Source organism: Caloenas nicobarica, chromosome 15 (assembly GCF_036013445.1).
Source record: "Caloenas nicobarica isolate bCalNic1 chromosome 15, bCalNic1.hap1, whole genome shotgun sequence".
NCBI classification, from domain to species: domain Eukaryota; kingdom Metazoa; phylum Chordata; class Aves; order Columbiformes; family Columbidae; genus Caloenas; species Caloenas nicobarica.
Window position 1 is genome coordinate 10013965 of NC_088259.1, and position 25876 is coordinate 10039840.

The window sequence follows — 25876 nt, forward strand, 5'->3', positions numbered from 1 at the left end:
GGTTGTGTCCCAGGATGTGGAAATTAATTTAAGGTTGCTAAATTTGAGCACTGTGGGTTGAATGATAAAAATCAACGCAAGAAACCTCTGCTTCAAAAACGTGGGAAAGATTTCCCTGCCACTCGGGTATTCACACAGAGCAGCAACCACGAGTAAGGTTGTCCTTTAACAATGATTTTCTTGTTATCTTTCAACAATTATCTTTTCTTTCCATTCCAGATGAGTTTAGAAAATGATGATAAGAGAGCACGCACGCGATCGAAGTCTATCAGAGGTGAGCAGCTGGCGATCCTGCAGCGCGGGGATGTTTAGACCCAACCTCCCTGCATTTTGCTTGTTCCAAACAAGCTTTGATTTTCCAGGTCCAGGCTTAACTCTTTAAGTTATGCTCACTGTCTCCCCACCAGAATTTGTCTAGGAAACTTTACAGGTCCTCGTAACATTTAACCCTCGTACCCTACACCCAGGAGAAGAAGAAAAAAAAAAAACCAGGGGGTGGAGTAGGGGGAGAAAAACCCCTTTGCATGCTTTGCCTTAGGGGAATTGCAATCACTGGAGCTTCAGATCAGTTCCTGGGGCTTTCATCACGCACACTCTGGCAGCAGCTTTGAAGTTGCACATCTGAGAGCGCCTGGCAGAAGCCGTGCGTGCTGGAGAGGCAAACAGGGTTGTCCCTGGCAGGGACGTGAGGACAAACGGCTTGTTAATGCGAAGCTTGATTGCTGTTTATTTTCCGGCTTTAAAAAAATGTGCAGGTCTGTTTTGGGGTGCTTTCTGTCTGGGAGAAGGTACAGAGCACAGGGTGGCACCTTGGGTGGCCCCATTGCCACGTGTGATGGTTACGGACTGGTTTCTCCATTCTGGTTCCTTTTTGTGGATGTGGATTTGATAAATTTTAGAGGTGGCTGGAGGAGAAAAACAAACAAGGCTGGCTGAAAAAACACAATAGCCGCAGGGACCGCAGCGTCACCCACACAGCTGTGCTGGACACCTCCCTTTGTCCTGACCCACCTTCCTCGCTCTTTTCAGCATCCGCATCTTTTTAAAAACAAAACCTAGATGCTGCCAGTTGTGCTGAAATGAGCTCAGCTATTTGAGTTTCATCGCTTTGTTGCACGTACATAAAGGTCCTTGCTCAGGTTACTAATGAGAGTGCCCAGATTCTATTTATTTTCTCACACCCTGCCTTCCCCACACTCAAATCTGGATTTCTTAATGTGAAAAGGTAATTTATTGCATACACCCTGGGACTTGCCGCTGCCTCCAGTTCGTTGAAGCTTGTGAGTCATCCCACTGGGAGCTGGATCCCAGGAAACCAATTAGCTCAAACAGATTGAGCAAACGTGTTATGGTTTTTAGCCCAGGCAAATTTAGACTTGTGGGTATTTTTTTTTCTCCTGATTATTTGGATTCCTGGCTGGATGTAAGGTTTCAGCAGTGATGAGATGTTGTATGTTTTTATTGTAAGCAGTGACATGTTCTCTTATTCACAAGTGGGGAATAATCCCTACAAACTGTTGTTGACCCTAAAAGCCAAGTAGCACATCCCTATCGTGTGTCTGAGCATAGTCAGGGGCTGCCACATCAGTTCGGTGTGACAAGGGGAGAAAAACATGCCTGTGCATGTTAGAGGTAAATATGGCCATTGCAGCAAAACAGTAGTGAACTGTGCAAAGAGTAATTGAGGGGTGTTTTTACAGGCAGACATAGAGACGAAGGCATGAGAAAACTCAGTCTTTACTTAAAAGTCATATGCATTTATATCACTATAGCTCCATGGACTTTGAAGTCATCATGTATTTAGAGAGAGATGTGGTCACTGCTGCTGCAAACATACACTCACGTGCTTGAAATTAAGCACAGCCATGAGGATTTACAGGCAGGATTATGATTTACCACAGGCTGGCATGCAGTAAATGATGGCAGGATAGATTTGCCCTTTCTTTCCCAAATGGGATGCCCAAGGAGGCAACAGAAATGCAGCAGCAGGCAGGAGAGGATCCCCAAGGAAGGGGGATGTCTCGGGGGGCTGAGCATCCCTCTTGTGTTTTTGACCTTGTGTTTGTTTCCATTGCTGTGTCCTGTCCCCTTGCCCAGTGCCCACGGAGCTCATCGGCCAGGAGGTGAGGTAAGGACTCTGCTCCTCGGCGCTGGGAGGGAGGGGGGGAACCTGTGCTGGGACTGGCTTGGGAACTGGGGAATAATGGGGTGGAAGGCTTGCTGGGGGGCTTATATCAGTGGGCTACTCATTGTGTCCAAGTTCTTGGGGCACCACTTGACGACACACATCAGAGGAACTGTGGGAGTTAAAGGGATGAAAACACAAGCTCTGGATGGGTCACATTAGACCCTCCAGCCATCCTCTGTCCCACCTCAGGTCTAAACCTTGGCAAAACCTGATGCGCGCCTTTTGTATTGCAGGGTCATTAGGAACAACATTCTAATAAGCAGAGTTTCTTTTCCATGTATTTTGCATCCTCTTGTTGCCCCTAGATGATGTTGTCACATCACTTCTTGTGCCAGATGCTCCTCCTTTGGCCCTACATCCCCTATTGTGTCACCGAGCTCCTGTTGTCACTCAGCAGCGCTGGCATGCCAACAGCAGCAGCCAAAAGAGCCGGAGCGAGCCTCTGCAGCCCAACAGAGCTTCTCTTTATAAATAATAGCCTCCCCCATCTCTAAGCTCCTTTTAAACCCTGCACAAGGGCTTACACAAGAGGTAGAAGTCTTTAACCTGGACTGGCGCTAATAGCAGGGGATGCCTCTCCTAGCAGCCTCCGTTCGAAAGCCGTGTGTGTCAAAGAGTAATTGGACCTTATCCAACCCAATTTCAGAGCATTTCTGCTCCTCCGCTCTCCCATTACTCCGGAGAGGCAGGAGGAGCAAGCAGTGAACAAGCCACTTCTCCAACTTTTATTGCTGAACACTTGAGCGGAGGTGGTAATTGGAGCAGGTGACATATATAAGGGGCAGGACAGAGTGCTCCACAAAGCCATCTCTGCAGCTGTCACCTAATTGCCTGATTAACTGGACGATTAATCGACTAATTGGAAGCAGGGCATCGTCTGCATAACAATAAGAGGCCCTTTTGTCAAGCATATGAAGGCCGGGGAGGAGGGGAGAGCAGGTCGGTGTGGTGGCTCTTGTGGGGAAGGAGAGCAGCTTTAATGGATATCGAAGCCATTTTCCCCTTTTGGGACTCCTGCCAAAATACATGAAACCTCCCTGGAGGAGGCTGGGGACTGGAAAGCCTGGCCATGTTGAGCATCACCTCTGTGCTGGTGTTTTCTAAAGGCGCCAAAGCCCAAGACATCCCAAATCACCACCTGCTTTGGAAAACCTTGATGCTGAACCACTTGGCTCTTTCCTGCTCACTCTTTAGTGCAGGCTTCATTTCACCACATCAAAAACGGAATGGGGGGAATCAGCCTTAATTGATGCAGGAAAGCTTATAAAAGCCTGTAACATCTTCATCAGAGCTGCTCTTGTTCCCCACTGAATAAGGCCTTTTTCAGGCAAGTCACTGGTAACATAAACATCGCTCTGTCTTTTGGTGCAGAGCCATTTAAAGTGTGTCTGGGGCTGCTTGGGACAGAGCTGCCTCAGTCAGGGCTGAGGGCAATTAAAATTAAATAAGTCTTTCAGATCATCAGCAGAGGGAGCAGCAAAGGAGGGAGCTCCCTCTTCTAATCATGCACACTAGTGGGATGAGATCTTTTTGTGTATGACCTGGACCATTTTGCTCGGTGGCCAGCAGGACCCCAGGTGTGGTGGGGCTCAGGTTGTGTGCACAGTGAAAAACTTGGGAGCTGTTCCTCAAGTGATGGTGTTGGAAGATGCTCAGGATCTTGGGTTGACATTGGGCCACGAGCAAAGGGAACAGTAGAAAGGGGGGACTTTGTCTTGGAGGGGCCAGGAGGTGCAGCTTACAGCTACACATCCACCTCATCTAGAAATCCATGTCCCCATAGGGGACATGCTGCTGTCATTTGCCCTCTTAGCATTAGCTTTACTAAGCTAAAGCAAGCCGGTCTCCCCAAAGGAATTGTTCAGTAGCCCTTTCCTGTCCCTGTTTTGGGTTGAATTCTGTTCTTTGAACGCAGATTTGACTTGTGCAGGGTGTTCTGGGGAGCCGAGCCATTAATAACCCGCTGGTGCACCCAGAGCTGCTGCATCAATTAGTGCACTTGGATCCTCCTCATCCTCAGCTTTCTGCAAGGGCCGAGCTCTCTGCTGAGAGCAGGAATTCTGCGTCCCTAAAGCCTGACTTGGCACTTGGTACTTATTAAATATTTTCCCGTGTCTTTTACTCCAAGAATAACAGGCTGGCCAGATGCCCTCTGGGCTGGCAATGCCTTCTCCTTTTGTACTGTCATCAAGAGATTTCATTAGTGCTTCCAACTTCCCGGGCTGAGGGTGATACGGTGCTAAATGCAGTTATTAATCCTACACGACTCCAGGATTCCTCAGACGGCAGGCAAGTCACTTGGGCATCCTATAATCAATGCCATAATCTGGTTTTGCCAGAAAATGTTTGCTTTAATGCTGCTTATCTGAGGCCTTTATAGATCCCGGAGCTGGGACTGATCGTGGCTGCAGGGGAGGTGTGTGGCCCTGCGCCGAGGGATGCAGCGAGCAGGAACGTGCTGCCGAAAGCTCCCTGGAAACCTTTAACTCGTCCTCTTCTGCAGAGCAGCAGGAATAAATGCAGAGATTTGAGAGATCTGGTCACATAAATCCCTTCTGTTCCCCCCCAAATTAGATTCCAAGGTTGTTTTGCAGGTTTTTGTCCTGGTGTTCTCCATCCAACGTGCTCTTGCTAAAAACTCCTCGATCCGTTCCCAGCCTGCTCTTTCCAACAAGCTGCCCATTTCTTACTGTAAGGAACCCCAGTTCCCTGATAAGCCATCAAACCAGTGAAAAGCCTGTGTTTTCCTCCTGCAGCAGCAAAATAGAAAACTGCAGAGTGGCAGTGGGGAGGCAGGGTGCTGTAGTTGTCTGCTTTTTAAAAGCTTGCTCTTACACATGCAAATCTTTAATTAAACATACTCATAAAACTATAATGAACCGTTCATCTAATTAAATGGGGTGAGTCATTTCATTAATTTTTAGAAAACTGCAAGGCTGCTCTCCTACCCTCCTCCCTTGGAATTCAAAGGGACAAGCTGAACCATTTGCGGGGAATTATCTTCCCTTTTGCGGTTATTTTGTTCTTTGTGCACAGGATCTGTTTAACTGACCATAGTTTATATGCTTCTAATTAAAAATGAATTCTCAGAGTCCTATTGCTGCTCTTGACGGTTGCCTGTTTCCCTCTCAAGCTGTCCAACCCCAGGCTGTAACGGCTCAGGACACATCCGTGGGAAGTATGCAAGACACAGAAGGTGAGGCTGAGTCGAAGGTAGTTGGGGTGGAAAAATGCAAGAAAGGAACCCAAAGACAGACATACACTGGAGAGAAACTGGTTCAGAGCATCAACCCAACTCACCTGCCCCGAATCTGCATAAAAGAGCCCATTTTATGATAGAATCATAGAATGTCCTGAGTTGGAAGGGACCCACAAGGATCATCGAGTCCAGCTCCTGTCCCTGCACAGGACAACCCCACAGTTCACACCGTGTGTCTGAGGACGTTGTCCAGTCTCTTCTTGAACACTGTCAGGCTTGGGGCTGTGACACCTCCCTGGGGAGCCTGTTCCAGTGTCCAGCACCCTCTGGGTGAAGAACCTTTTTCTAATGTCCAAATTAAACCTCCCCTGGCACATCTTTTCTGTCTCTCCATCGGTCCAGGAGGGATCCTGGGGGAGCTGCTTCCCCAGGCTGCATGGAGCCTTCCCACGCACCCCAAACCAAGGCAAAATTACCCGGCTCAGGTGCCCGGGGTTGACAGGAGCTGTCAGCAGGCAGAGATTTTGGTCTGTTTGGTGCCTCTATGGACGGGGAGGGCAAATGAGAGCCTGCTGGCTGCCTTGGAGGCTGTGCCAGCCTTAAGTGATGGGTTTCATCACCCTGTAATGGTGGAATCGGAGCAGTTGGTAGACATGTCCCAGGGGCTTGTTCTGCATCCCTGCCTGGTTTCATGACTGCACTGGTGGCCATCACCAACAGTGGTTCTGGGAGCTGCTGGTCCTGCTGCTCCCTGGACAACCACTGCCTGTGGGCCAGGTGGTTGGAGTGAGCTCAGCATCATCCTTGCACTGACTTCTGAGTAAAGCTGACGAAGTTGCACAAAGCCAAGGTCTGAGAGCAGATCTTCTGGCCATGAAGGGTTCAAACCGATAAAAATCTGGGTTGCTGGATAATTATTTTTTTAGTATTTGCGTATTTGTCTCCCTTGTCTTTGCCTAATGGGTTCAGATGCCATAGCCATGCCTTTCTCACTCGGCAATGCTTCCTCTCTGCTCCTTGATCCCATCTGCAGTTTACAAAGCTGCCCTCTGGCAAAGAAGAGGAAACTTCAGGATGTGGAGACCGAACATCTGGTGTCAAAGAGAAAATCCCATCCGCTCAAGCTGGCCTTGGATGAAGGCTACAATGTCGACAGCGATGGCAGCGAGGAGGCCGAGGCAAAGGAGGAGTCCGGCTCTGAAGAGTCGGAGGGGACGCTGGAGGAGGATGAGTCTGAGGTGGTGGAGCAGGAGGAGACCCACAGCCCCGAGCTGGCAGAAGGTACTTTATCATTACTGATTGCAGATGAATAAAGGGCAGGGAGTGTAAATAACCAGGAGTTATAGCTCCTCTGAGTTATGTATAGGATGGGTCCTTCCATTATTACGTTTGGTGGAAGCACAACAGCAAAGCTCTGGTTAAGCTGAGAGGGGACATGCACAGATTGTCTCCGGTGTCCTAAAAATGAGAGTTTTTCCATCGGGGATGCTCCCTGGGGAAAGACCCATGGAAAGCACAGAGGAGGTGGCGGTGTGGCTCAGATGGCGGTGGGGACAGCAGCTGGGGTCCCACCGCGCTGCCTCGAGGGGCTCGGTCACCTCCCCCAGCGCGGGAGTGACAGGCAAAGGAGCCGGGGTCCAGGCACTGTGTGAGACCCCAGTTTGGAGCCCCTGGCCTGGGAAGCACTGGGAACAAGGGGGGGGCAGGTGGCTGTTGGTGGTCGGGAAGCCGTGAGCATCTGAGCCTCGTGAAAGCTTCCACGTGGAAATCCTCTTTCTACCTGCTGTGCCCAAGTGCAATAAATTAGGCTGCTCCGGGGTATAAGAGCCAGGCTCTGGTTTCAAATAGGCTTAAGTAAGACAAAGAGATGTTTATGAGCTCCTATAATTACTTTCCTCCCTTTTAAAAATTTTCCTCCTTTTTTCTTTTTCTTTTTCTTTTCTTTTCTTTTCCCTTTTTATATATTCATTTTTTCCCATTTTCCTCCTTCTCCTTTTCTCCTTTTCTTGCCTGTTTCCCCTTTCCCTTTTTTTTTTTTTCTTTTCCTCCTCTCAGAGCGAAGCCCAGCAAAATCAACCCATTATGGACAAAACACGGCAACAAGTACATCTGGGCCCAGCAAGGCCAACTACAGCAGCTATCAAGAAATAATTGCCAACTCCCTCCTCAACCTCGGCCAGATAGCGGAGGAAACCCTCGCCATCGAAGGGCAGCTGCCTGAAGCTGAGCTGCAGGTCTCCAAGCCGCCATCCAATGTTGTGCACCTGGTCCACGAGGATGCGGGAGAGGAGCTGGTGGAGGAGGAGTGTGACAAGGAGATCATCATCCAGACAGAGGATGCAGAGGAGGTCATTGAGGTTACCAGCGAACGCAGCAGCGAGTTGTGTCCGGAGCACCGGGACGATGCAAACTGCGAGGAGTCCTGCAAACTGCAAAAGGCTGAAGCAGAAGAAGAGGATGAGGAGAACGAGGAGGAGGATGAAGACGATGATGAGGAGGAGGAGGAAGAGGAAGAGGAGGAGGAAGAGGAAGAAGAAGAGGAGGATGAAGAGGATGAGGAAATGGCTCCAGAAGTGATCTGTGAAGAAGCTCCTCACACTTCTCAGGACACCCAGAAAAGTCACTGCGAAGGGCAGTTCAGCCCAAAGCCCGAGTACTCGGTCATCGTGGAGGTCCGGTCGGATGATGACAAAGACGACGATGCCCGCTCCCAAAAATCGGCAGTGACCGACGAGTCAGAGATGTACGACATGATGACAAGGGGGAACCTGGGGCTGCTGGAACAAGCCATTGCCCTGAAAGCCGAGCAGGTGAAAATCGTGCGAGAGCCCAGCCGGCTGCCAGGAGAGCATGTCAAGCACTTCCAGGTGGATGAGAAACAGAGCAAACCGCTGGACAGCATCCGAAAGAGCTACTATGGCAAAGGTATGGGGATGAGCCTTCATGTGTCTCCTTCCTTCCCATCCCCAGTGAAAAAGCTGGATTTTTCTGCTCAGCACCCCATGAAAACTTGGCTGCTGGGGGGTTTCACAGCCCAAAGGGGAATTTAGCCACAAATCCTCAGTGCCCAGAGGGATGGGGACAGAATCACGGAGTAGTTCTGGTTGGAAGGGACCTCTGGAGCTCACCTAGGAGATCACCATCCTAGAGATCAATAGTGAATGCGCAAAGTAATGGTGTCCTCTATATACCAGCAGGGGAATAACCTGGCTAATTTTTTTGTTGGCCTCAAAAGTCTCAGCCTGGTCAGTGGGGCTGGTTTTAAAATGCAAGTGGGTTTTAAAGTGATGGTAGGAGTCTGGCCACAGCAACACGAGGGACATGGCAGAGGCTGCGGAGTCCCTTGGCTGGGCTGCCTGCTTGGTGGCTGTGAGCAGCTCCATGCTCCCAGCCCAGTTAGATACTAAAATTTACCAATTTTAATTTTTGAAATTTCCAGTGTTACAACTCCATCTCCGGGTAAAAAAACCCTCCAAACCCAAAGGTTTCTTTGTTTGACTGGAAAAGTGGTGGGAAGCATCCTCAGCAATTTTTCTCCCTCTTCCCTTCCAAATCGCTGACCTGCTTCCCACTGCCCTTTCCCCACAATCTCTAGATCCCTCAAGACCTGAGAAGCGAGAAATCAAATGTCCGACTCCTGGCTGTGATGGGACTGGCCACGTCACGGGTCTCTACCCTCACCACCGCAGCCTCTCTGGGTGTCCGCACAAAGACAGGATCCCTCCCGAGAGTGAGTACACGGTGGGATAACAAGGGTGGCTGAAATTACTCTGAATCCTTATTTCCTTAGGGGAATTTCACACCTGATGGGTAGAGCTGTCTCAAGGCCAATGAGGACTCTAAATAGTCCCGAATGTGTGAATTTTGTGACTGAGTCCCTAACACAAGCCCGATGTTAATCCTTGGGGTATAACAGAGCTTCTGGCATGGGATGGTGCTTTTCCAAATTGTTCTAGGCTGCTTCTATCTGCCAAAGTGTTATCACTCTTCATAGAAAATGCTATGAAGATTACTAAGAAGTTTCTACAGTTCTTAAAGATTTTTAGCACCATCCTGTGGAGAATGAGGTCCCTTCTCCAAAAATCAAAGAGGTGCTTTAAAAATGATGCTCCCACTTCCAGAGGTGTGTTAAGCAGTTCCCATCTTTACACTGAATGCCGCACATTTTTCCCTATTTGGGATATCCTGTTGGGGAGAAAGGGAAACTCTTCTTTCTTGCTGTCCTAATGTGCTGAAGTTGTTCAGGATGCTCAGGATTGCTGAGTCTCCTCCTACACTCACATCACTATAAAATTCACAAGGTGCTATGCCAAGATTCATCTATTCCACAGAAAATATTTATTGTCATTGTAACGGATTTTTATATATATGTATATATGCATAGAGATTCTATTTCTACCTCTCTACTACCATCCTAAATAGCTTTCCCTGTACATATACATAAAAATCAATGTTGTATGTTTATGATAATGGCATAATAGACCAAAAAAAAAAAGAGCCCTTACTTATCAGTAATTTCAAAGGTTGCAGGCCTGGCATAAACACAGAAATGCAGGAAATGCGGAGGAAGTACAGCTATCTTCATACAAGCTTGAATGCAAGAAAAAAATATTAATAAATAACTAACACAAGCTGTGTGCTTTAGAAAGGCTTGTGAATTAAATGATTTTCTTTACTTTTAAGGTCAGCACTGCAGGAAGCAATAATCATGAAGATTAAAATTAAAAAAAAAATCAAACAAAGACTAGCCCTAAGGATAAAAGCAGAGATACAACTTCAATCACTTAAAACTACCTGAAATTAGGAGACCTGGCTCCAAACCAGTGGTGGGCGGGAGGGGCTGGGTGGGGGGAAACTGGATTGCAATCAGCAAATGAGGAGAAAGCCCAAGCTGTGTGCAGAGATGCTAATCTAGTGCTGACCTGAGCACTGCTGCCTTGTAAATCTTTTCTTTCTCTATGCAGACGCATTCTAATTACAGCATTTCAAGTTCCCTGATTTCTAGGAAACCAACGTACAAGACTTGATGATTTTGTCTTTTTTTTTTTCTTCTTCTTTTCCTCTGATTTTTTATCAAGTTGTTTTTGCTTCCATTCCCTTCTCCCCTTCCCCTTCTTGCTCCGAAGTCTTGGCGATGCACGAGAACGTGTTGAAATGCCCCACGCCAGGCTGCACAGGACAGGGTCACGTCAACAGCAACCGCAACACGCACAGGAGGTACTGGCTTCATCCTCTTCTTCATGGCCAGGGCAAGGATGGCACGAGGGCAACCAGCCCAAAAAGCCTCAGCTTTGCTCTTGCACTGGGAGGTGGTGTAACTAAGATAGGTGAAGTAGGGATGATCCTAAGACAAAGAATAATGTGGTGAAAACAGGACAGGGTAGCAATTTCTGGCTGGACAACAGAGCAGAACAATGCTTCCAGGTGGGACTATGGAGGGGTAGATGCAGGTGGAGGTTCAGGGAAGAGGTATTTGGTACTAGGGAAGCAAATGGTGTTTGGTGTGGGTGATGTTGGTGTGGCACATGGCAGGATTTCTAGGAATTTCCACAATATTGAGGCTGAAATTATTGATAAACTGGGGATTTAGGTCCTCTTGTTGTAGGACCTCAGCCCAGATGTGGTCAGGAGGGGACAGAGTTGTGTGTTGGGACCTCTAATTATACCCCGTGCTCTGGCTTTGGTTAAACTCGAGCACTTTCACAAATGAGAAGGCTGAAAGTGGAGAGGATTTTGCACTTAAAAGCTAAAAACCTTCCAAAAAGCCAGACTAGCTTGTGCTGCAGGGATGCACTCATAAGTTTATGGTTTACCATTCATTGCGCTTGAGCTTAATTGGCAGAGAGTGACGACTCTGAGTTCCAGTGTGTTTGCAGACGCGAGGTGAGTTTGTGGCGTTCCCTGCTCAGCCATGCAGGAAGCTGCTGGATGCTTCATCATGGCCATAGCTGCTAGAGGAAAATTGGGGAAATCTGTTTGGTTAATGGAGAAGCTCATTTTGGTGCAGGCAGCAAGCGATCGCGGCGAGGATGAGGTTGATCCACTGATGTTGGTGGGTTATGGAGAGAGCTTTGGGCACAACACTTTAGGCTGAGACCCAACGGGTTTGGAGCCTGGAGATGGAGATGGGGATCTCTTGGTGCTGGCTGCTCCAGCGATGCCTGTGATGGTTTGGGGTCGGCTGGGAGGGTGTGAGCTCTGCTTGTGAGGGGTTTTTACTTTCTCCGAGCAATCACGGTAAGATCCAAGCAGTCCTGAAGAGGCAGAGCCAGGCTCGTGCCCAGGGTGCGTGCCAGCAAAAGCCATTACAGCCCCCGGCGTCCCCAGGCACCGGCACGCTGGCAGCCATGCACATCAGAAGTGCAAATGTTTCCCTGCAAGTGCCCCTCAGAAGGCTCCCTTAAAACAGCCTCTGCAGAAGATCCAAATAAATTCAAATCAAAAATGCCATTTAACTGCTAAAACCACTCCAAGAAACCAACCCATCCCCTTCTGCCCCTGCTGTGCTCAGCCCTTGGACCTGCCTCCATGGTCCCCTCAGGCCCTGGGGATGCTCCAGGGCTCATCGTGGAGAGGTTTGACACTCGACGTTTGGCTGCTTTGCTGCTTGCCAAGACTAAAAGTAAACTAGGATAATGATAATTAAAAAAACCCCTTAAATACAAACACTATTCCCATGGGCTCAGTGCAGCTCTGCGTCGCTGAAATGAGTGAAGATGTTCATGTTCAACTCTCACACTTCATTTCCTTCTCTTTTTTTCTTCCTTTTAAAAACAAAACAAAACAAAACACAGTTTATCTGGGTGCCCCATTGCTGCTGCTGAAAAATTAGCCAAATCACATGAAAAGCAACAAACCCAGTCTGGCGATCCCGCGAAGACCAGCTCCAATTCCGACCGGATCCTCAGGTAAATGGGACCGCGCTGGCACCGGCAGCCGTCACAGCTCCCCCGGCTGCATCTTGATACTGCTGAGCCCTGTTATTATCATCATAGGTCTCGCCAAGGTGGGGAGATATTTAATTGATGATCCCAGGGAGGGCATTGAGGACAATGAATTGCTTCTGTAGCATCAATTAATGCTGAGGCTACAGGCCAAAGGGTTTTACCAGTGCAGCAGAAGGCGTTTGTGCCGATTGCTCTGCAACGCAAACTGCCAGAGAATGACGGCTATTATATTAGCATTATAAGTAGGGTGGGCTCGGGGAGGGGGAAGAGGAGATTTAGGCTACATATAAATCACTCCATGGCAGTTTCGCAGAAGTCCACTCGCTTTTCTTCCTTAGCCCGCACGGTTCAGAGGAGAGAAACCTGCCACTCATTTCCAAACCAGTCGCATTTGTTTTGTTATTTCACCCATCTCTATCTTCCCGGAAGAAAGGGCTGTCGCACATTAAGGATGTCCCTGATAGATGCTGGCTTCTGTAGCCGATGTGATTCATGAGGCTACAGATGGATTGTAATATGGTTAGTTATTTTGCAACGAGAGCAGGACAAAAACCACAGCACGATCCCTGAACAGCACTCCCACAAAGGCGTCCAGGTCTGATTAATTTATTTCTTTGCTCCCCAGGGCTCCTGAGCACCCTGGTGCTTTGGAAAGGCCATTTAGGGCGATTACTTATTTATTTGCAGCAGAGCCCACGCCGGGTGCCGAGCGCTCTGGGCGCATCACGAGGACGGTCCACGCTCCAAGGAGCTCCCGCTCTGAGGATTCACTGGTGCAAAGAGGTCACGGGAAGGAGAATAACAATAAGCCATTTATATACAATTTATATGCAAGACAAATTGATTCATGATAGGCAGCCCAGCATAAGCGGGGCTTTAAGAGGGACTCTGCAGGCAGGGGGGAGGCCCTGGTGCCTTTGCAATGAACATGCAGCAGGGAGTGGAGCTAAACTGGGGTCCTCATGCCTTGGTGTGCCATCCCGTGGCATGGGTCCCATCGGTGAGGGATGCCCAAGTTTCTGTTGCTGTTGGAAAATGCTGCAAGGATATTGTTTTGAATGAGATCGACACCTTGGTATTTTGCTTAAAAAGAGAAGGAAAATAAAATTTTTTAAAAAGGGGGAAAAAAAAAAGAGGAATCTAAGAGGTCCAAACGAGATGCAGACTTGCTGAGGGAGAGCAAAAGGGCTGTCACTGCCTCCTCTTCCCCAGTAACACCTCAGGGACAAGATGCAGCTATGTGTCCCCATCACATCTTGTCTCCTCCCAACAGCCATCTTGTTGAGGGAAAGAGAAATCACTGTTTTTCATTGTTTCATCCTCAGGCCTATGTGTTTTGTGAAGCAACTGGAGATCCCTCAGTATGGAAGCTACCGGCCCAACATGGTCCCAGCAACCCCCCGGGCCAACCTGGCCAAGGAGCTGGAGAAGTACTCCAAGGTCACCTTCGATTATGCAAGTTTTGATGCTCAGGTTTTTGGCAAACGCATGCTTGCCCCAAAGATTCAGACTAGCGAAACCTCACCTAAAGCCTTTAAATGTAAGTTGGGTGCAAGGATGGGCCGGGTTTTGCATTTTCTGCCTTTCTCAGCATCTTGGGATCGTAGCTTTGGGGTGATGGGGGAGTCCTGGGGCTGAGCTGCTGGATCCATCGTGCTGCTGTGGATGCAGGCGGGAGAAACGGGGCTGGGGACGCTGAGCTTGGTCCCAAGTTGTGCACCTTTGGTGGAGAGAGGAGCCCGCGGCTGCCGGGAAAGCTTTGCTTGGGGAGAGTGGCTTTGGCTTTGGGAAGAATTGCATCGAGTGCTGGAAACATTAATCTGAGCAACGTCTTTAGGTGGGATAAGTTACACAGTTGTCCTCGGTCGGTCCCCGTTGCTTTGCAGTTCATATCTATTGATCTGTCTTGCCTCATCTGGCTAAATGGATTACAGTTTTCTTCTCTTCCATCTTCTATATGACCCACTCTGCCCATTTGTCTTCTCTGCCCTGCTCTGCAGCTCTGCTACCTATCGATCACCTGCCTCCTGTCTCCCAGCTCTTTCCTAGTGTAGCCACCCGCCTCTGCTCCGCACCGAGGACCTGGTGCTGGTTACAACACTGTGCGATGAAAGCATGGGGGAAAACGGAATGGTTAAATAAACCCTCAGGGGCTGTTGGGGACAGGAGGGAACCTGCACGGGGAGCCAGGCTGCACAGGCTGATGCTCAACCTCCTTCTTCCCTTGGACATGAAATGTGCACCTGAAGACATTTTTTGAGGAAAAAAATAAATAGATTTAGGAGCCCAGTTTGCAGAAGTCAGCAGCCTCAAGAGGGCTTTCTGTCTGGCTAATCCCACTTCCACAATCCTGTTTAATCCTGAGGCAGCTGCTCTCTGAGAAGTGGTCGTACTTGAAAGCATCCCGGTTGTTGCACTACAATGCAAGTGCCCTTTATTACAGTACTAAATCTGTAAAGGATCAGACAATGAAATTGGATGGAGGCCAGAGAGCACAACTGCCACTGTCATCCTGGGTTAGGGCTGATGGAAAAGTAATTTGTTTCCCAGCACAAGTGATTTTCTTGCTGAATAGATTGTGTTATTTGCAATATTAGCAAAGAATTTTCAGGGTAATTGTACTGACAAAAATAATTCCAGCAGACCCACTAGGATAATCCTTTCTATTTTTTCTCATCACTTATTTTACTAATTTGCTGATTGCGAGTCTATAAGTGGTAGAAATACTTATGAAATGGAAAAGCATCGCTGAGCCTGTGGTGTGAAATTGCAATTGGCATCTCACAGTCCTGGATATTGTCAGGTTGGGCTGGTGAATACCTGCACCCTGCCGCAAAGACATGGATTAAACCGGACTCGAAAACAAGTAGCCATACACAAGAATAACCATTTGGGCAAACCGCCAATGAGTTAATCAAAGCGACAAGATTAATATGATTGCCAATCATAGTGGGGAAATCTGTTCCTTTCACTCAGAACTTATTTTAAAGAGATCTTCATCCAGAGGGATTTATATTCCTCTGCATGTGTGTGCATAACTCCCATTAATGTCAATATGCATTATATACGCACACAATGAGGAAGAAAGCAGTCCTCGGGAAGATTAGCATTTTATAGTGTCTTATATTATGAGTTTGTAATGGGAATAATGAAATCGCTTTGCTCTGTAGCCACGTCAGCCAGGATTGTCTCGCTGCTTTGCCATTGTCGGGCCAAAGCTTGTGAGTCTTCCCTGGCGAGACTCTCACTGAAGGGGGTGGATTTTTTTCCACCAAAAATGGCAGAGTGAAATGAATTAGGAATTTGAAGATTTTGCTCATTGGTTCAGAATACAATCTTGTGGTTGTTCAAAATCAAATGATCCCCAGTTTGCACCCACTGGAACTACTGATCCAGATGGACTCTGTGTGGGTCAGGGCCCTCCTGAATGGGTCCAGGTTCAAGATTAGGGCAAGTTTTATTGTGGGTTAACCCTGGGAAGTACTCACTCTTTACACTCATAGGGTGTAAAGAGAAATTTTCTCTCCAGGGTTGCGCTGCTGCATGGTGTGACAGACATTAACCGTGCGGTGCTGTGACCATGAGCGGCTGTGTAATAAATCCTGTTATTCAGGCTTATTTAAATGATATGTCAGCTGCCAGAAAATCCATATTTCACTGGTGTTATCATTGGAAGCTCTTATTTCATGGCCATGGTTTTGCTATTAATGTAATTTTTTAAATTGTAAGTTTTCAAACGTGCTACAAGAAATCTCCCCATAATTCAGCTCTGCAGATAGGTTATCAACGATTAAAAAAAAAGAGCCAGGAAGATTCTCTAAGCTTTTTCCTTTAACCACTTCCACTGAGGACTGTAGAAAAGCATGCATGTTTTGGGGACTTGATGGCAGAGTCAGTTAATGAATTAAGTTTTCACACCGAGAGACCATTTACACGAGCCACAGCCAGGACCACTCCTATTGCACATCCCGGGCAACAAAATAGCCTGTGGATGGGCAATAACCACTGGAACTACCTATATATTACCTGTTTTGGACTGACTTAACCTCTCAATGCTGCCTGTGCCGTGATACATGAGCCTTGTGTTGTTCCTCCTCTTTTTCTTCCAGCCAAACCTTTTCCAAAGGCCTCTTCCCCCAGCCACAGCCCCTCCGGCAGTTACGTGAAGAGCACTTCATCTTCCTCCACAGCCTTCGACTACTCCCATGACGCCGAGGCCGCGCACATGGCGGCCACCGCCATCCTCAACCTCTCCACCCGCTGCTGGGAAATGCCGGAGAATCTCAGCACCAAGCAACAAGAAGCCCCCAGCAAGGTGAGCACAGGGACCACCCCACCGCCACGCAGCAGAGGGATTAAAATGAAGTTTGGGATGGGAGAAATACCCCTTTTTTGCATTCCTTTTCATTTTAATCTTTAAATACTGATAAAATTCAGAGACTCATATCACCCTTTCACTCCCTGCATTGGGTGATGCGGTTTGGAGGAGGTAATCTTGGCTCTTAGTGTGTTATGGAGATGCATCACGGCTCAAATTACCCATCTGAGATGAGCGCCGCTCCCAAGCAGAGTCTCAGGACTGGTTTCAGTTGCTCGCTGGTTTGTATCTGATGCCATTTGAGATTCTCCAGTTGCACCCAGGCTGACCTCCAGCTGTTTTTCAGAGGAACATGGGTTTTCCAGAAGTCCCACATTGCACCCTCAGCCTTGAGCAGATGTCTTCGCTGTTGTGGGGCATCTTAAATGGCACTAGATGCCTGTGTTCAAGCAACTGAGTCAAAATGCCAGATTGCTGGTAGTAGAGGAGTGCATTTGCATGGCATGTTTCTGAAATATTTATGAAAGAACATCCCTTCCATTCTGTTCCTTCTGACTGTGGAGAGGATGGGACATGAATAACCTGCTCCGCACACGGCAAAAGCCAAATGGGGACAAGATCCCTGTAGGGAATTGCTGGCAGCTGGTAATGTTGGGCATGTTTCCAACCTTCCAGTCCATGGACATTGAGGTGGATGAAAACGGGACCCTGGACTTGAGTATGAACAAGCACCGCAAGCGGGAGAGCACCTTTCCCAGCAGCAGCAGCTGCAGCAGCAGTCCCAGCGTCAAGTCCCCAGACATGTCCCAGCGCCAAAACAGCACCAGTGCCACGAGCAGCACCATGACCTCCCCCCAGTCCAGCCAGACCTCCCGCCAGGATGAGTGGGATGGGCCCATCGACTACACGAAACCAAACCGGCAGCGGGAAGAGGAGCCAGAAGAGGTGAGCAGTGACTCTTGATGCTTAAATAACATCTCATGGGGGACTGAATGCCATGTGTGCTTGCACAGTTGTCCTGTTTGCCCCTAGAACCTCTAGTTTGTCCTTTGAGCCTAGGAGAGAAGTATTATTAGCTTCATCAGTGCTATCAGACATCGTCTGTGGACAATTGGGCAGGAGGCAGATGCTTTTGCCAAGGAAGATCCCACCACTTGCCTTCTCCTGGCTCTGCAGTGTTTTCCTCATTGTAAATCCTTTCAGTCCATTGCACCAGCACTGCTCCTGGTGACTTTCTCCTATTTGCTCTCTGGTTTTGGGCACTTCAAAGTGCTTGCAAAGGGCTCAGGAGTGTCAGCAATGCTGCACTAACATGGATGAGCCTGGGTTCCTTTCCCACCGTGGCTCAGCAACAATGACCACCACTACAACTGCTTTTTCTGGCTGTTTTCTTGCAGTCAGAGCCTGCTGCCCACTCTTTTGCCTCCTCGGAAGCTGATGAGCAAGAAGTGTCGGAGGAAAACTTTGAAGAACGAAAATACCCCGGGGAAGTTACTTTAAGCAACTTCAAGCTTAAATTCCTCTCCAAGGACATCAAGAAAGAGCTGCTCACGTAAGTCTTGCCTTCTTGGCTCTTCTTCCAAAACGTACAAAACATGTACCCAGCACAGACAGGTTGGCAGGAGACAAAAGTTGTTAGCAAATATATTTTAAAAAGTAGAAGTGTAGTTCTCTTTTTTATTGTGATTGGTCTTATCTAAGCAGTTCAAATGAAAGCTGAGAGAGAAACTCTGTTTTCACACAACTGCAGATCATTGAGGCAAAGTACATTTCCATGTGGCCTTGAAAGTCTGCAATGATAAGGGATCTTTCTGGGGAGCTCAGTGCTCTCAGGATTTGTGGATGTGGAAACCTCCTTGTAGAGCCTGTTCTCCCTGGTATTTTACTGCAATGATGTTTCTGGCACAGTGATGGAGACTGCCTGATCTCCTGCCCTCTCATTTGGGGACACTGGGCTGAAATGTCCCAGGACATCCCTGCAGTGTCCCAGGACATCCCTGCTCTCTCACACACCCCCTGGCTTTGGGCAGGCAGTGTTATCAAGCTATTTTTGCAGCTATAAGGGCTGAAAAAAAAAAAAAATCCTTTCAGAAAGCTGAAATCTGATGCTTTCAGGGAACAAACTGATTCCTGCAGCCAGAGCTTCAATATTGGCAGCACTGAGGCACTGGTGTTTGTGCCACATACAAGCTGCTTTAAGTCTTCCACTGCCAAGCAAACCAAGCAGCTAAGTATTTTGAACATCTTCTACACATTTTCCACAATTTTTTTCATTTTATTTCAAATTTTTTTGAGAATCCTTGAGATCTTTTGGGAATAAAAAAGGGAGGAAAGGGAGCCAAGGGGGAAACAGCTGGTTTATTTGCATGCAAACATATGCACGCATGCTGCGGTTGGATGGAAGGAGCCAGTGTTGGGGGTCTGGCTGAGCTGCCCCAGCCAGACCGGGGGGCTCAGGGGACATCGCGGTCCTGCGGCTCAGGGTGACTGTTCCTTCCCAGCACTGACCCTCCTGTTGTTGTTTTTGTTGCCCAGTTGCCCGACCCCAGGCTGTGATGGCAGTGGACACATAACGGGAAACTATGCCTCTCACCGCAGGTGGGTTGACCCTTCTTTCACAATTTGGACTCCAAGACAACATTTTTAAATTTTTTTAGTATATTTTTTGACCATGTGGATAGTTTGGTTCTATTTCCTCCCCACCTTCTGTTGCCCCCTCCCTCCCCACACCCTTTTTCTTTCTCCTTTTTTTTTTTTTTTTTTTTTTTGCTTATCCAGATATTCCATCTCTTCTCTTTCAGCCTTTCTGGTTGTCCTCTTGCTGACAAGAGCCTCAGAAACCTCATGGCTGCCCACTCTGCTGACCTCAAGTATGTTTGCGCTCAACTTGGAACTCCCTTTTTTTTCTTTTTTTTTTTTCCCACCCTTTTTTCTCTCTTCCCCCTCACTGCTGCCCCTCCTCTTGCTCTGCTTTGGCTTTTCCATCCCCTCCCTCCTCCTTTCAAAGAGCTGATGAAAATCTGCCTGCAAGGAGCTCTGGTGGAGTCCAACCTCAAGCTGCTGCGTTGAGAAGAGGTTTATTTTGGGGAGGGGGGATCATGGCAGTAACTGGAGATAACGCGGACCCATGGCAGGTTTCCTTTGGGCACTGTAGAAATCTGTATGCTATTTTTTTCTTCATTTGACATTTTTTTCCCCAAGCTTTTGTTCCCTAATTTGTGCCACAACCCTTTTCATTCAACATTTTTTGTACATCTCTCAAATAATCCAAAGCCTAGATAAAGGCGTGCGTTTTATTTTTGGGTAGAGACACAGCTGGGAAAACACTGCCAGGACACAGCAAAGCCAATGCTTTTGGAGAACCTGATTTTAATGCTAAATTTGAGGGACCATTTGGGATGTAGTGACAGAGGTTGCTGTTCATTTGTTCATTTGCTGTTTGATTTGTGAGGGAATGGATGAGGAAGCAAGAACAAGCGAACCTGGTTTTGAAATTTTCATTCAAATATCTTCCTCTGAATCCTGTTTTCAGCTTTACTGCTGTCTTCCCAAAAGTCCTCATTTTCAAGAGGAGTTTATTCTTTACAGGGGGTTTCCCAGATACTCTCGTAGGTTGCTTCCCCTAAAGAAAGGTTTGATAGAAATTGTATTTAAAATAGATGGAGACACTGGTGGGACCATAACCCTCCTCCACCCAACCTGCATCTTTGGGGGAAAGCTAATTGTGAAATTTTTTTCAGCATCTCTTCCACAGAGCCAGCCTGCCTTTGGAGTCCAATTCTCCTCTGAGCTTCCCACTTTGCTGAATCCAGTTTCAGGATTATTTAGACACTGAAATATTCATAACTATAACTGAGGAGCCTCTACTGAGGGTAAAACCTCATGGAGGACTTCACATTGCACAGGCTCGTAATGAAAAAAATAATAATGCCCTGTGTCCTGTATATGCAAAAAGTGATGTCTGGAGTCATAGCAGAGGCAGGTGGGAGCCCCTTTGGTCATTAAGGTGGTTGGTAAAGTCCCAAATCCTTTTCTTGGTGGTCCGGAGGCCAGCGTGGGTCTGGAACCAATGTGGGTGCTGGTACCAGGAAAAATGCTCATTAACCGCCTGCTACTTATCACAGAGGTGGAAAAAGTAGCTGGATTAGTTTATATTAATAGAATATGCCAGTGGATGGAAAGGATGCGCATGATTAGCACTAAGTACGCTTAATCATGCATTATTGGCGATATATGTTTTGCAAGAACCTCTTAAGAGAGCTTTGCTGAACTGGTGTTTCTCCAACAGCCTTAAAGAATAGCCCAGTGATCAGGCAATTAGTGTTAGAGATATTAAAAGCTCTCCAGAACGGTGCCTGTTTCCAGTAAGGGCCCCAAGATAAAGCAAAGGGGCTCGTCTGTGAGACCGAGCATTGTGCTAAGCTTTGCTGTGCAGCGTCCCCTACTCCCCTTGGGCACCTGATGTCAGCACTTTTTATCAAAATCCTCTGTAAACCAGGAGATTTTTGGCCAAAGCAAAGCTTTTTAGTGTTGTTTCCCAAGTACTGTTTTTTTTTTCTAGCAAGAATGGGAACAGAGGATGGAGGAAGAGGATTTGGAGATGATATTACAGATAGCAGAGTCATACCTTTTCACAACTTCAGATAAGGCCATGTCAGTGTTTCTATTATAAATTCTATTTCAGGGGTTAATATCCTTGTTATAAAAAAAAATAGCTCCAGGCTGGAGCATGCAATAAAAGGTCTCTGGCGGTATGATTTGTCTCCAGATAATTAAAAATAAAAATCAAATCACTTCTCTCCCCTCTTTAAAAGTCCTGAAAGGCAAAAGGAGTTCGGTGTTAGTGTTTCCATTATTTCATCCCACCCTGAAGCTAGAACAACAACAAGAAATAGTTTTGCGTTCTATTTTAACAGCTCCTAAGCGAGTGGTTGAGCATCTCCCACTCATCCCGTGGCAGCACTGTGGATTTTCTCCTCCCGGTCCTAATCGCTTGGCTCAAAAAGCCCTGGTTAATTGACACGTCCTCGGCGAGCACTCCTCGCCTCTCGTCCTTGTCCCCATGACAACTTTTATGTCTGCTGCGTCACCTACAGCATTCGGAGCAGATCTTTGTGCACGTGGTACTTCATAACCCCACACCTTCCTCGCTCTTGCACCGTTAATGATGTGGTGCTGAACTTGTGCCATTATCTTGGCCCCTGCCAGCCTTTGTGCAGGTTTGTGTGATCACAGAACGATTCCCCAGGCTTCGCTTTCAACCACGGCCCGGAGAGCTGGATGCTTTACCTTCAGCCCCATGATCATGGCTGCATCTTCGAAGTCCCCTTTGTATCAGCAGCAGTTGAGGACCGAGGGGCAGATTTTGCACCGAAGCACCAGAAGCTGTTGATGCACGGTGCGTGGTGACCTGGTGATCCCCAGCCCAAGGTCCCGTTGTCCTCCTGCAGACACTGCTGTCCCTTGCCCATGGTGTTACGGAAGGAGGAGACCTGAGGTTCACCCAACCTTCTCCCTCCTATTCCTCCATCAGAGACATCTGCCCATTTTGGACCCCGAGGACCCTCCTGCAGTGGGGTGTCTGTTTGCCCTCAGTGACATTAGCACCCACCAAGTCACCTAGACCTGAGCTGAGACCTTCTGTTGGGCTTCCCCTTTGTGGTGGCCAAGGTGGCCCCATTGTTCAGAGCCGTAGGCCGTATTTCTGGTTTCTTGTCCATGTTTGCATCCAGCCCTATGGCCCTGGGTGGTACCTGCTGTCTCCTTATGGCTTCCTCAAGATGACAGATACCGTTCTGGAGGTCATTTTGGGCCTATTGTCATCTCTTGAGCTGTCCCTTTCGTGAGGGTGGGGACAGAGGCTGGGACCTGTGACCCTGTGCTGGAGAGCAGCCACCCACTGTGCTCCCAACGTCCCCGCTGTGTCCCGCTGATGTTCCTCTCCAACACCAACATCGTGCAGCGATGCATCAACTTTGGTGCCGTGGATATTGCAGACCAGACCTTGTTCTTACAGAGGGAGAAGTGGCAGGAAGAAAAAAAAAATCCTGCTTCTGTGGTGATGGCCCCCAGATTTCTCTTTGAAATGAGCTGCCGCAAAGTGTCGATCCCCTGCTCATGGCCCCAGGCTAATCTGAGCATCCCTTTCCTCCGCAGGTGCCCTACTCCTGGTTGTGATGGCTCTGGTCACATAACAGGAAATTATGCATCGCATAGAAGGTAAGATCTCCCTTAAATTATTTTTGCGGTAGCCTCTTTTTGTTTTGTTTTTATTTTTTTTTCTTTTTTCTTTTTTTTTTTCTTTCCCCTGCAGTGGGCAGAGTTGTAAAGTTCTGAATAAAACATTAATGTTACTGACAACTGAAGCCTATTTTCATCTCTTTAATCTGACTTCTCTTTTTTATTTTTTTGATGTTTCCAGCATCTGATTAGAAGCCCCCTTCAACAGAATAAAAGACAAAGGGTCAGATTTTAGCTGATGCAATGTTCCTGTTAATAATGCTACCTATTTATGACTTCTATTATCACTTTAGAGCATTAATAGCAGAGATCTGAGCCTTCTGTTTCAACAATTCCATTAAACATCGCAGGCTGTTAGCAGATATCGTCTCATCTAGACACCATTAATTACTGTCCATCTCCCTCAATTTTTTATTTTATTTTTTTTTTCCTCCTGACTTCTCCTCGTGATGTGAAGCTGCAAAAAGAGAGAGATCAAAAAATACTGTGCAAAATTCAAGGGAGAGATGACTGAAGCGGGGGAATAGCAAATGCAGTGATTCTGCCAGTCAGACAGGCCTTTCTTCTCTTTTTAACCACAGTCTGTCAGGCTGCCCTCGTGCCAAGAAAAGCGGGATCAAGATCACACCGACAAAGGATGATAAAGAAGACCCAGAACTGATGAAGTAAGTCTGGATGAAGCTCCCAAGCGGAGCTTTTTACTTGGCTTTGGCTCGCACAGATTGACGCAGGGGGAGCAGCATCCGTGCTGCATCCCCCCCCGGCTCACGCTGCTCCGAGCATCATCTGCCCGAGCTCTTCTGCTGCTTTCCGGGGAATTTCTCCCTGATCCCAGCAATGGTGTTGTGATTTTGAAATTTGCTTGGAAAGTCAGGTGGTGGGGAGGCATTGGTGTATTTTTTTCGTATTTGTTTTTGCAGATGTGAAAGGTAGGCTGGTAGAGCATAAACAGTTCCTTCCTACCTGCACTTTATATAATTCCTAAAAACCCCCACCAGTGTTGTAAATGAGGGTAAAACCCCACAGTCAAGCAAAACATTTATTAGGGTTTATTCCTAGTGTGAACAGAGATTTTAAATATCTCTTGGTCTGCCTCAAGAGCTTTTATTTTCTGTGAAATCCATTTGTTCTGACTTTAAGAAAGCCTGAGCATCACGGGCTCGGGTTTGGGGTCTGTACCTCAACCCCACACAGCTACAGGACATCAAAGCCTTTATGGCCAGGCCGGGGCCAGCACTGACTCCAGCATCTTACTTTTGGTTAACCCAAAGCATCCCCACTCACCCAGCAAGTGCAGGTGGAGCTGGGTAAAAAGAAATGTGGAAAAACTTATCAACACCTTCCCAGAGTTGTTGGATGGCCAGGAGTGATGGCATTTCCATCTAAACCCCTTTGGCTCTGCAGGCTGTCCTCAAATGCATCTTTTCTTCCCCATTTCAGCCCTACTGCAGGTCTTGTCCTTGCAGAGCTGAGTCTCTCCGCAGAGCTGGGTTTTGCCCTGGAGCAAAGACTGAGCTGGAGCATAAACCGTTGGGTGCGGAAGAGCCCCAGGGGGCTGCGGGAAACTGGGATGCAGGAGCCATGGGAAGGACCTTTAGGAAAGATGATATTTGAGCCATCTGCTCTGTTCTTACTCCTCAGTCTACAGGAAGGAAAGCCTCCCGGTTCAATGAGCCGTGCGATAATTAGCAGGAGTTAGCAGAGTTTATTAAAAATTAAGCAACCTACTTTAGAATCTGTGGGGAAAAAAATCCTGTTTTGGCTGAAATACACTGAATTGCTGGTGGTATTGTAATGCCGTGCCATTGAGCACACAGTGAAGGAAAGGACAAGCAGCCAATGCTGCTGTGCAACTGCCGGCTGTTGCACATTTCATAGAATCACAGAACAGTTTGGGTTGGAGGGACCTTCCCAGCTCCCCCAGTGCCACTCCTGCCACGAGCAGGGACATCTGCACCAGCTCAGGTTGCTCAGAGCCCCGTCCAGTCTGACCTGGGATAACTCCAGGGATGGGGCACCCACCACCTCTCTGGGCAACCTGGGCGAGTGTTTTACCACCCTGGGTGGCCTTGGGGGCATGACGCCGTTCCCTAATGTCCCATGGCAGGAGCAGGAACCCTGCTCCTCCAAAATGCCCAGAAGGAGCAGAAGCTCCTCTGAGATTTGCAAAGCAACACAGTGCAGTGGTCCCTTCGCCACCATCTTCCCCCAGCCCTTGGAAAGCTCCTGTTCCACCTCCTGCAGCAAAATGCACCCAGAGCAGGTTCGGATACTCCCGGTGCAGGTTTGGATGTGCCCGGTGCAGGTTTGCATTAAGGAGCTTTGACTCGATAAATCCATCCTCCGTCTGCACTGAGTGCCGCTTGGAACCCAGCCGAGTTTTGCACATCGTCACCGAGGAGAAAGTCATTTAGTCCCTGTTGTTTCTGCTGTTCATCCTTCAAGTAATTTGCTCAAGATGGGATTGAACAGATCACCTCAACCTCCAGCCCAGCCCTGCCATACAACGGAAGCGTCCGCCGCTGCCTAATTGATCAAACGCTACCAATGCTTCCGTTAAATAATAACAATTAAAAAAAAAATTTATTAAAAAGAAGCCTAAGCCAGCTGTTTTGCACAATAAGGCTCTGGTTTATTTTTTTAACAATGAAAGTGTAATGAAAGTTAAATTAACAGTGTAAAATATGTAACGGTTGGACCATAACGGCTGTGTTCTAACTGCTGGGGTTCGTCTCTTTCTCACTCTTTTTTTTTTTTTTTTTTTTCCTTCTCCTTTTCCTCCTGAGGATTCAGTAATTTGCTCGTGATCATATAAAAGCAATGATGTTATGAATTTACTGAGGATCCTGCTGGCAGGGATATTATAAGTGAATTGTGCTGCATTTGCAGCTGATTAAAATCGAGATCAGCATTTTTCAAATTATCTTGGGAAAAGGCTGGGTGTGCAACTCCCCCCGTTCTGCTGTCATCTCCCTTTTGTACGA

At 47.7% G+C, this 25876-nt stretch overlaps 1 protein-coding gene across 1 annotated transcript in view; it reads left to right on the forward strand.

Moving 5' to 3' along the window:
• Positions 1–219: 219 nt before the first annotated feature.
• Positions 220–25876, forward strand: part of MYT1 (myelin transcription factor 1) — a 31133-nt gene continuing 5476 nt past the window's right edge. The window contains exons 1-16 of the mRNA XM_065645511.1: positions 220–274; positions 2098–2128; positions 5322–5384; positions 6421–6668; positions 7443–8312; positions 8983–9117; positions 10514–10604; positions 12182–12295; positions 13660–13874; positions 16525–16649; positions 17328–17597; positions 18050–18204; positions 19188–19250; positions 19454–19522; positions 22809–22871; positions 23474–23557. Of these exons, the coding sequence (XP_065501583.1) occupies positions 220–274; positions 2098–2128; positions 5322–5384; positions 6421–6668; positions 7443–8312; positions 8983–9117; positions 10514–10604; positions 12182–12295; positions 13660–13874; positions 16525–16649; positions 17328–17597; positions 18050–18204; positions 19188–19250; positions 19454–19522; positions 22809–22871; positions 23474–23557 (2651 nt within the window). The remainder of the gene's footprint in view (positions 275–2097; positions 2129–5321; positions 5385–6420; positions 6669–7442; positions 8313–8982; positions 9118–10513; positions 10605–12181; positions 12296–13659; positions 13875–16524; positions 16650–17327; positions 17598–18049; positions 18205–19187; positions 19251–19453; positions 19523–22808; positions 22872–23473; positions 23558–25876) is intronic.